This window comes from Cyprinodon variegatus, unplaced genomic scaffold, assembly GCF_000732505.1.
Source record: "Cyprinodon variegatus isolate N-32 unplaced genomic scaffold, C_variegatus-1.0 Scaffold321, whole genome shotgun sequence".
Classification (NCBI taxonomy): domain Eukaryota; kingdom Metazoa; phylum Chordata; class Actinopteri; order Cyprinodontiformes; family Cyprinodontidae; genus Cyprinodon; species Cyprinodon variegatus.
The window spans coordinates 784,440-796,028 of NW_015150774.1; the positions used below are offsets into that span (position 1 = coordinate 784,440).

Consider the following 11,589-nt stretch of genomic DNA (forward strand, 5'->3'; position numbering starts at 1 on the left):
AGTAGAGTAGTCTAGAGTTCCTGTCCGACCATTGAGTGTGTTCTGTTTACCCCACCAAAGGTTAGGGATAAGAGCTAGGAACAAAAGGTAGGAGCTGCAATTAGCACGTTTTGGAAACAGCCTAACAGACTATGGTAGTCAAGAGGAGCCTTAATCATAGAAGCAACAGCTAAAAGGATCAACAGCTAAAAGAAGTCTTTATCAGTTTTATGTGTTTCTGTGGCAGTGTTACGGTGCTACCAAAGGGCCCAGCAAACATGCTACAGTGTTTTCAGAGGTTTTGGATGCAGCATGTAGAAACGTGCTTGCTAAATCATTTCAGAAAAAAAGAGTTAAATACAAATGCATGCCACTATTTTGACATTTTCAACACCATGTATACGTTTCCTTTTGCTTAACAATTATGGGCTATTAAATAAAAAAAATATATATATATACATGTCTGACGTTGTCACATGGAACAGGAATGTACATGTTTAAAAGGCACTGGGTAAGTGTGCTCCAAACCTAATTCAACTTCAGTAAATCTGCTTAAAATACACTAACAGAAAGTTTACTGTTTGGGCATTCTAATTCCTCCAAAGTTTTCAGGATAATGAGACCACTGGTAGTAAAGAAATCCACTTACCTCCTTCACTGTCCGACTCATCTGTTTGTGAGAAACAAATAAATCATTACAAACTGAGGCGTCACTTCAAGTATTAAGTAAATAACAATCAACAGAATGTGGGTCCTCTGACCATTCTCAGAACAAAAAAAAAAAAGACAATTATTCCTATAGAGTCCAGATTGATAAAGAAAGAGCTCAAAGCCTTTACCATGACCAGCTTTAGGTTTCCTTCTCTGGCCTTTGGCAGATGAGGGTCTGGGTATCCTTGCTGGACTACCAGACTGGAAAACATGGAGAAAAGCAGAATACATTTTTTCTTTTCTTTTCTTTATTTTATCTATCAAGGCATCATATGATAGTTTTCTTCAAAGTGACTATATTTCTATAAGCATCGTTAAATTCCCACCTGGTTCTCAACTACATCTGTGAGCTGATAAGACAAAAAGCACAGCAACATGGTTTCAGTTAAATCCTACACATAAAACCATCATGTTGACCAATAAAAAGACCAATGTTGGACCACTGAGTACAGATGCTAAACATAAACTAGCTAAAAGCAACACAGTCACAAATTCAGCCATCAAAGGCTATGTCCGAACGTCCGCCCTAACCACTATATAGTGATTAATGTGGTAATCACTATATCACTATGAACGTGGTAATCACTATATTGGGCACTATATAGTGTTTACCACATTTTAAATGAGCGTAACGTCTACTGGATGAAAAAGTAGTGGACTCGAAATTTCCAACAATTCACCATGAAAAGCAGTGATCATCCATGGTCACTAGACGAGCAGATATATCCCGGAATGCTTTGCACGGAGAGCTCTCCTCGCAAAGCATTATGGGATTTGCTCTCACAGCGGCTGACTGTTGCTATAGGCTGTCGTTACCAGACAACGGAAACTAATAACAAAGATGGCGCAGGCACCGCGCAGTGGGGAAGGAGTTATGTGACCAAAGGGGAGAGAAAAGTAGTGATCATCTGCCTGAACGGTCGGTTAAATGAGTTCACTATAAAGTCCACTATATAGTCCTTGTTCTATATAGTGATTGAGGTATTAGGAGGTTGCTCCCCGCAGCAGTGTGTTGTAGTGAGCTCGTCACAGACACTTTTTATTTATGCCCAGTATTGAAGCATGGTCTGCGTTATGTTTAGTCCATGCCACGATGCAAGAGGGACAATCACAAACTAGCTGTGGGTCTAGATACGGCCGAGGCAGTGAAGAAGTGGGGGCAAGTTTGTGCGAAAACAGAGGGACACGAGGGCAAAAAAAGAGCGGGGATCCAGGTGGAAAAAAGGGTCCCAGTGTTCTCACGCACCTCGCTCTTCTAGCTGGTCCAACTTCACAATGGCGGTCATACAAACAAAACAAGCCGGTAAGGTAACAAACAGGAAATACGCGTAGTGTAAAGGGGATGTAGATCTGACCAATCAGATGCCTCCTGTCTGCGGCAGGGGCGGAGGCACATTTGCATTCACTGCGACACGCAGACGACCTGGTTTCTCAGTATAAATAAGCCTTTAGGACAGATGTTCGGACACAGCCAAATTCTTCTTAGTGCGTAGGCCTGGGATGTGTTTCACAAAGCTGATTTAACAAACTCAGCCTCAAATTCTCCACATTAAATTAATCTAGCCTAAGGTTGGAAACTCTGAGTTTTCAGTTTCATAAACGCTGCTGTGAATTTGTTCAATCAATTCTGAGTAGTTCCAAAGTTGAGCATGATTCTAACAAGTGTGAAAAGCCATTAATCCATTACACAGTAAATACTAAATGGTTGTATGCAGTTGCTTCGGATGTTATCATCCTAATAAATGGTTGTTATTAGTGGTTATCAGTCCCACAGAATGGCTCCAGCAGGCTCACTAGGTTCTTATCACCGAATCAATCCTAATCTTATCCCTAAGGTAATTCATTTATTTTTTCCCATGGAATAATTTCATCTATTTATGTATAATTGGAAAATAATTTAAGTAGTTCTTCATTTACTATAAAAATAAAATAAAAAAATCATCCACATGTTGGCCATGTTAAACAAACCAAGAACAAGAACATCTCATCCTGTCACCTAAATTGTAGAATCCTCTCCCTATAAATATTCAATTCTCTATGAATTAATGCCGATCATGCACAGCTTGTTTTTAAAAACGAATGTCTCTAACGAACCCAGTGGAATTTCTTTCTCTTTTTTTTGTATACACTAAACTACAACAAAAAACTCTTGAGTAAATCAGGAAATAAAACAAAGTGATTGGAGTGAGACAGAGGACACTGAGTTTACTGAACAAAACCTGCTCCCAACCAGCTTAGCTCTGGGGTGAATCTTACTATGGCGACAGAAAACAGAGGTTTAGAAAACTCTTCTTTGTGAAACAGAAAACTCAAGAGTTTCCCTGATATTAGGTTTAAAAAAAACTTAAGAGGTATTAGTAAACCTGCTTTGTGAAACTGACCCCTGCTCTTTCACTCATCACAGCAAACATTTTTTTACCTCTTCAACACCTTTTAGATCCTTAGGAGAATAAGAAGCAGGATGTAGGAAATGTGATAAGGGGTTTATCACATTTTGAAATTACTGATGAGTTTAAATGCTTTTAATTTTGTAAACATAAAGGAAGAGAGCTTACTGCTGGCATAGGTTTGGCGGTTTTGGTGCTCTGCTCCTCAGGAGGGGGTTTCTGCTGAGGTTCCTCTGATTCTCTGGCCTGGCGGTAAACACACATACACTCCATGTAAGTGACTGCATTTAACCGGGTGGCTGAAAATGTCAGAAACTTGAACACCAAACCTTAACATTTCCTCTATCTCCACTTCGGTTTTTTTCATTCCTGTCTTTGCCTTTGTCTCTGTGAGAATCCCTCTCTCTGGTCTTCTCCTTGTCTCTGTCCAGTTCTCTGCCTTTCTCCTTGTCCCTGACACGTCCCTTGTCTCGATCCTTGTCTCGCTCTCGCTCCTTGTCCTTATCGCGGTCTTTAGTCTGATGTTCCTGCTCACTGCGGTGATGCCTTTCTGCGCGCTCGTGGTCACGCTGATCTTCTTTGTCTCTGTGTCGGCTCTCCTGGTCTTTAGGCTGTTTGGGATCCTTTTGTTCCCGGCTGCCACTGCGCTCAATCTTCTTCTTTTCCTAAAAATTGGTAAGAGACCAGACAACAATGCTAAGGCTTTAAAGAAAAAAAAAAACAAAAAAACACAAAAATCAGAGCTGGACAGGATGTTTGATGTAGTTTTTTTTTGCTATATTATGGCTTTTGTATGCAATATGACTCACTTCCTTATCTGGCTGCCGTTCTCTTCCCTCCCTTTTTTCCTTCCCCTGCGACCTAGAGCTGCTGGTTTTGGTCTTTAAGTCGACCTTTTCCCCTGAAAGAACTCGTTTTACTGCCTCATCACTCGACAACTGTAAAACAAAAAGATGATTTGATGCAACAGGTGAAGATTTAAAAAAAAACTAATTCATGTTGATATTCATGAAATTCTTCAAATTCCACAGTATTCCAGTTGCTGTGAACTTAAATTTGTTTCTGTCTACACTCTCTCTGTGAAATCATAGGGCTTACATGAAGACATGAAACATAATAAAAACAAACGTAAACGACTTGAAATTAAGAAACTCTGTTGGATTAACATATCTTTTTATAAAGCCCTTTGAATGAATGATGACCTGCTGATGTAAAATACGTATATGTTTTGCAAAGAATAAACCTGAAGCACCAAGAATTGTTTACAACCACATTAAATAGGAGTTTTCCCCGGAGCATAAACTCTTCTGTTTACTCTCATCTCCTGGGGTCAATTAAAATATTTTACAGATATTTCTCTATCGAGTTGCTGGATGTGTCATTCGCATTGTAAAAAAAAGAAAAGAAAAGCATGATAATGATAATAGCCAAAACTATATTTATTGAAATAATAAAGAACAGATTTCACCTTGTTGAGGCAGCATTTAGCGAGGGCCTGAAGCAGCTCGTTGGTTCTCTCAGGCTCGTGGCCGGCAATAATTCGTGCAGGTTTTGCTGCCAGAGGCTCCCCAGACACCAACATCACTACATCTATTGCTTTCTGAAGAAAAGCTATTTTAGAGTCTTTATCCTACAGGGAAATAAGAAATTAGGGGAAAAAAATTAACGTTTCTTGAAACCAAAGCTTGCATTTTGAAAGAAATTAGAGCATCCATTCAGTAATCAGTCTGGGTTGTTGATTGCTACCAGGCATACAGAGATAAAAAAAATAAAAAAATAAATAAAATAAATAAAAACCACTAGATCATACTAGATTTTAACTTTTACCCTAAGAGATGACAAAGAAATCTGACAATAAGCGTCAAAGAAAAAAAAAAAACCCATTGGAAGGACTCAAAAATATGTTTGGTTTTAAAACCAGTCTATTTTCCGACTGTTCTTAAATAACTATGACAAATACTTATAAAAAACAATGAAAACTTCAATGTACTTTTCTGATGAGGAACAATTACGTTCTGGCATTTTTAAAGCTTTAAAATAAATGTTATTCCTGGTAAAGTTTGTGTGAATTGACCCAGCCCCATTTAGCTGAGGTAAGGTGAGAAGCCAGTGTAGCTCCTACGTATCCTTTCCTAATCGAAGATCAACTTGCAAATGTCAGATCTGAGTTCTGACACCTCGATAAACGCTCTGTCTTTCACTGCCAGGTGTTCTCACTCAGAGTGAGTTTCAGGCAGCCTGTTTGGTTACTTGACACTCAGACGGATCAATGAAACGCAATGGAAATCTCAAACATGCAAGCCTGTTTCTCAAAACAAATTGAATTAAACTATAAAAGACAATTATGAAACAAATACTGCACAATTTCTAGTTTATTAGCAGGTCAGAAGTAACAGAAAATCTTCAGAAAAGCAACCAAGAACTTACCTTGACGTTATCTGACTTCATTTCTTTTTCTTCATACAAGCCTTTCATGAAACCAGTGGTTCTGATGACCTGAACGTTTGGAGAACAAGAACATTATGAGATCAGTTTATCAGTAATGTTTTTGTGAGACTTTTATTGAAAAACATATTTTCTGTTTATTCAATCATCACTGAACGTCATTGGCTCTAACAGGGAAAACTGTATTACGGTAGATATAAATATCCAACCCCGTTTACCTCAGGTAGTCTGTGGATTCTTTTTACCATTAACAATCAGACGGTAAAAGTTTCCTTAGAGAAGATTTTACCCCGAATTCAAACCTAATGAAGCTTAAACAGTGCCCTTGTAGGACTTTCGGATAGAGTGTATTCTGGGCAAAAAAGTTTTTCATCTTGAATACCAAATGTTTGGATTTTTTTACTGTTTTGGTATAACTGCTTTGAGTGGATCGCTGTATCAGCTAAAGGCATATTTTTCCGTCTCTATACTCCAGTTAACGATTAGTCGATTACAAAATTAGTTGGCCATTATTTTGATAATCTATTAATCAGTAATCTGATTGTTTCATGCCTAGATCCTCTAGAATGTTTTTTTTCATGACGTGTTTTTGGCTCCATCCCATCAATCCTCACTAGTTTCCCCGTCTGCAGAAGAAACAAAGCACCCCCTCAGCTAATTTTCTTTAGCAACTTTTAAAGCCTTAATCTGCAGCGTTAATTTTCTTCAACTTGCATTTTTCCAAGTACACCATTCGCTAACTGGAGTGTACGGTAGAGACTATATGTCTGTTGTTGACAGACCAACCCACTTAGAGCAGTAATTTATCCATAATTATAAAAAATATATATAAATATTTAGGATTTAGCCCCTTAACACACACCTTTTTATAGCTTTTGCATAAACTAATTGCATACCAAAAATACCATTGACCAGTAGAGCGGTAATTTAACCAAAATTCTAAAAAATATATATAAATATTTAGGATTTAGCCTCTTAACACCCACCTTTTTATAGCTTTTGCACAAACGAACTGCATACCAAAAATGCCATTAACCAGTAAAATAATATTATAAATCCCACATGCTTGTGATATATCTCATTTGAAAGCTATGACCGTTTAGTTTCTGGAAAATGTGTACAGACTGGTTTTACACAACATGAGCTTTGGGATTTTAAACATATCCAGAAACATGTCTTTTTTTCCCTAAAATAAAAAAGTGTGAAAAACTTCATATTTCTAGTCATAAACATTGTGAATCTATGACCTTTTTCTGTATAAAAGGTTAATTTGACACATCAATGCCAAATATAGACCAAATGTTGCAAACTGGTTTATTTGAATTTTATGAATAATTAGACCATAAAAAATACTTTTCGTCTGTCAATATGCTCTATCCAGAACACCTCAAGTGGGAAAGTTTTAGTTTCATTTGGTTTAATTTCATATAACTTCTTTAAGGAAACTATGGAAAACCAATTACTATAGTTCGAAAACATAATAATAATCGAAGAGAGAAAAATAAAGTTTGTCACAGTTTACAGTTTTTTCTACTGGATACATGTCTTGAAACCATTTGTCCAACAAAATCTTAGCTAATAAGAAATGAGGCACTAATGACTCCCCTTCCAGAGGCATAGACCAGTATCGGCTATTGCAGGCTAACTAAGACCTCAACGACTCCCCATTACTAAGGGGTGGACCCGTTCTTCAGGTTTAATGTGCATGTTTTCTAAGCCGAAACAAGGCTTTTGTTGGGCTACTTTATAGAAGCTTGTAACTCGATGCTATTTCTGACATTTTGAATTGAAAAAGCCTCCTGGATGGGAAGCTAAACGTCTTCAAAACCTGGAAAACAAATCTAGTGGATTGTTTTGTGACTTTTTTGGAATGACTATGACCTGGGTGACTGAGCACCTTGTTAGGATAAATATCAGTTAAGTTGCCCTTGATTTGAATAGGTAAATGAGATAATTTGCCAATGGAATGAGTATTTTTACTCTTAAAATAAGACAATTAGAAAAAATGCACTTGAAACAAGACATTGCAATTTGTGTTTTCTTATTATAAATCTAAATTGTCTGATTCCATTGGCAAAATGCCTCTTTTATCTCCTCAATTCAAGAACAAATGCACTTGTTTTAAGAAAAAGGGACTTATTTGGTTTTTCATTTTTTTTCCATTGTGAAGCCATGGATGTCAACTCTTCTGCTAACGTGTTTGATTTAATGATGTGGCAAACTGCAGATGTATAAAAGGCCTCTTTAACTGTTAATCTGGGCCACTTCCTGAAAGGTGAGCCCGGGGGTGTTCAGCTGCCTTCTGTACTTCTAAGCAACTTCTCTGATCTGACTAAGATTACAATTTCTATCAGGATCTGCTGTCATGTCTCCTGGTTATTCAATACATATAAGTTATGAAGTGTTATTTAAACAGTTTGTCCTGAGTGATCTCTTTTCAGGAAAAAGAACCAGAGAGAGAAAGCTTCAAGGTGTAAACACAGAGCACCTATCTTTGACAATCTTCACCACTATTTCGAAGCTACATGAACCTCCTGAAACATATGAACTCTGACCTTCTAAATTAGAGGTCTTTAACCTTTTCCAGGCCAAGGACCCCCAAACTGATGGCGAGATTGAGCGGGGGACCACTAATTATATATATTGTATGAAATTGAGTTTTATCAAACTGGTCCTACAGTCACTCTGCCACAAATGGAGTCATGTAACAAAAGTAATTTCGCCCTGGGATTATTAAAGTATTTCTTTTCTTTTAACAGTGTCCTATCTGGCAATGTGACAATAAGAATAATTGTCTTGATGCCAAAAAGAGCCCAACAGACTTACTTTTCTGTTCCGCTTGATTTATGCATATAAATAGCTATATTATAATTAATGCAGGGAGTATTACAGATTATATGGACATTGCAATGTAAGTAGAACGGGAAAAGAAAAACAGAAAAAAATGAGAAAAGATGAAAGAAAGAGGAGATAAAAGGGAGATAACGACAAAACATCTTTAATCTGCTTCAACACCTGCAAAGAGATGTAAAAAGAACAGTGCAACCAACAGATATAGTATAAGAGATACAATGAAGTAACACCTTGATACTATCGCTCAAGCATAAGTAGTATTATTTAATCTGACATGGCAGCTGAAAATCTGAAATGGGCTTTCTGAAAACAAACACCTGTAGTTATTTGTGAGAATGCACATGTGCATGTAAAGTTTACCCAAAAGAAAAAATATGCTCAATATTAAAGTATTTCGGATTCTGATTCCTCATTGATGGGACAGGTGTTGTGAATGAAACGGTGCCCAGTTTGAAAAAGCTCCTGTGTGTCACTGAAAGTGTGCATTGATGACTGAAAGACATTTTCTGCCTCCATTTATCTGTTTACTACAGTGTGTTGAATACATATTGATATCTATTTAAAGACATTTCAATTAGTTGAAAAAATTGCAGGGGGGAATATAAAAGAAAAGTCTAATCAACCAAAACTTTCGCGACCCCCATGCAGTACCTCAATGGTCCCCCTAGGGGTCGTGGACCCCCTGTTGAAGACCTCAATTTTATGAAACATTTCATCCAGTACAGGGAGCTCAGTGTCATTCTCCATTATCCAACAGTCTAATAAGCTGCTGAGCATCAGCCTTGCCAACGTGACGTAGAATAATCTTTTTTTGCTCCCAGTGGGGAAATTCAGGACATGGGTAAATCTAACAGAGCAGTTTAGCTAACTCAGACTAGCAGTCTGTTAGTAAAGCAGTTATCCATCTGTGGACTTAGTAGGTTATCTTTGCCAGGGTTCAGGTTGTGCCTAGCAACTGGACAGCGTTGCTAGAAGGAGAGCTAAAGCAGATGACTCATTAGGGAACACTTTAATTGAACGTTAGCTACTGTTAGGTTGGGTATCAAAGCGTTTCAACTACTTTAACGGTAGTTTTCGAGTCATAATCTTAACTAGAGCACGAATGTTGTTTAATGCATGCTAACTATACCTTTGAGGTATTTTTAGCCGCCTAAGAGGCATTTTTCTGTGGATTTAAGCAAGTTCAGTTATATAAAGATGCTCTGTATGAGCAGCGGTAGTAAGAGTGACTTTAGTTTCAGACTCACCTCGCTGAAGATGTCGTGAAGGTATCGAAACGGCGGCCTGCTCAGTAGTTTCTCCGTCAGCGGGGGTTTCTTTATCACTTTTCCCAGTGTGTCCTGGGTCTTTTTCACCACCGCCGCGTTCATTGCAGCGGTGGAAAACGCAACGCGGCACTTTGAGCGAAGGAAACTGAAGCAAAACCTAATCCGAGCAGATATAGTTGGAGTCGGCTTCTCGGCCCGGTTGCTATGTCAATACACGCCAATCCCACAGTGCATTGCTAAAGTTAAGATTGCGCAGGCGCAAGGGCTTACGGTCGCAATGCATTCTGTCTCCATAGCAACAGCTAACAGCTAGCCAGCTCCATAGCAACAGCTAACAGATAGCCGAGAAGAGTTTTTTTTTTTGGACAGCGATCCATCCAGGAAGCACGGTCCGTTCTGCGCATGCGCCATCAGGCAATTTGCGCAAGCGCATCCAGATGTATATCTGGGTCGTCCTCGATTTTATTTTGTTATAAAAGACATAAATGATGTTTTGCCTCCACCAAAATATTAAACTTTCTAAAATATATAATGTGCTAAAGGTTAATAATGTATTTCCTGAGAAAATGAATGCCTTAAAATCCTTTCTGTTTTATCACTCATTTCTGCTAGTTTAAAGTCAGAATTCTGAGATTAATGTCAGAATTCTGAGTTTTTCCCATATTAAACTGAAATAATATTTGAAAATCTTATTCTGAAAAAGAAAACTTTTTTTTCAGTGGCCCTAATCCTCTTTTGTATGAAAGACATTGCCCTGTTATTTATTTATATTTTCCAGGTTTTCAGTCAGAAACTTGAAAACTCACCAATTACAGAGTCTTATAAAGCTTAATTTAGCTTAATGTTGCAAATTAGAGATACTAAATAATATGTCAGTTGATGTTATACACTTATCTGCTTTGCAGATTGAAGAATAGGGAAATTATTGCTTTTTAAACTTGATTTTTTTATTCTTCAATATGTCCGACCCTCAAAAATGATAAATAGAATAGAATAGAACATTAATGATCTCACAATGGAGAAATAAAATAAAAGCAAATCCTATACTTTTTCTATGTTTAACTGAATTTTTTTGCTTCCTTCCTAAGAAACTAGTTAAAGCAAAAAGCACACAGGCCATCATTTAAATAACTGTGAAATTATCTTTTGAAGCTAGATCCTAAAGGAGGCATTCTGCAACTGCAGCCCCAAAGCCAGAAGAGGCTCTTCTACTGTGGCTTTCAATGACTTGACCAAAATTGGTATATGTGAGATGTGTTTTAAAATCTAATGATGATAGATAAATAAACATTAGCTGTAGTAGTAATTTACATTAATAACATAGAAAAAATCAGAATGATAAGTAATTCCTTTGTCTTCAACCCTCATGCTTTTTAACATAATTTGAGAAGATCTGATCAGTAATAATGAATTTATTCCCTTTTCCGTAAATTTTTTATTTCATTTATCTTTAAAAAGAAAAAACATATATAGTTTTTTCTTTCATTTAAAAAAATCTGATACCTGATTTTGTAAAAATAAGCTATTTTCTTTTAGGGGAGTCTTTCAGCTTTTGTGGCTCTAAACTTTTAAAATATGCTGACCTCTGCACTTTAATAATCTTTAGCTATATTTAGAATCTACACCAAAGTTATGCAGTTATGTTTCTCACAATGATGGACTTTTAGTGATTATTTGCCCTGATAGTTTGTAGGCATTAATTCACAAAACACTTTGTTACAGTAATTCATTTATAGCATTAAAAACTGGATGGAGGAGTGAAATTGCTAGAATAGTAACATACCTTGGATCTTATGTTTCTAACTTTTGTCCCTTTCTATCTTAACGAATAAGGCTTACCTAACCAGACCTACATGTCTGACTCTGGTTTGACTGTGATTCACAAGGTTCTTATTGGTCGGCTCCCTGACTGCAGGTTGTTAAACCTCTTTTGCAGCACAACCAAC

General features: G+C 37.2%; 1 protein-coding gene across 3 annotated transcripts in view; it reads right to left on the reverse strand.

The window, feature by feature from the left end:
* The window catches only part of traf3ip1 (TRAF3 interacting protein 1), a 27,626-nt gene extending 17,645 nt beyond the window's left edge, over positions 1 to 9,981 (reverse strand). The window contains exons 1-10 of one of the 3 annotated variants that reach the window (XM_015384737.1): positions 9,623 to 9,981; positions 5,505 to 5,573; positions 4,546 to 4,707; positions 3,887 to 4,015; positions 3,407 to 3,742; positions 3,246 to 3,323; positions 3,110 to 3,130; positions 1,017 to 1,040; positions 819 to 891; positions 629 to 649 (exon numbers count right to left, since the gene is read on the reverse strand). In XM_015384737.1, coding sequence (XP_015240223.1) covers positions 629 to 649; positions 819 to 891; positions 1,017 to 1,040; positions 3,110 to 3,130; positions 3,246 to 3,323; positions 3,407 to 3,742; positions 3,887 to 4,015; positions 4,546 to 4,707; positions 5,505 to 5,573; positions 9,623 to 9,745 — 1,036 coding nt within the window. In that variant the 5' untranslated portion in view covers positions 9,746 to 9,981. The remainder of the gene's footprint in view (positions 1 to 628; positions 650 to 818; positions 892 to 1,016; positions 1,041 to 3,109; positions 3,131 to 3,245; positions 3,324 to 3,406; positions 3,743 to 3,886; positions 4,016 to 4,545; positions 4,708 to 5,504; positions 5,574 to 9,622) is intronic. The other 2 variants (XM_015384738.1, XM_015384739.1) reach the window with 2 other exon arrangements.
* Positions 9,982 to 11,589: the final 1,608 nt, after the last annotated feature.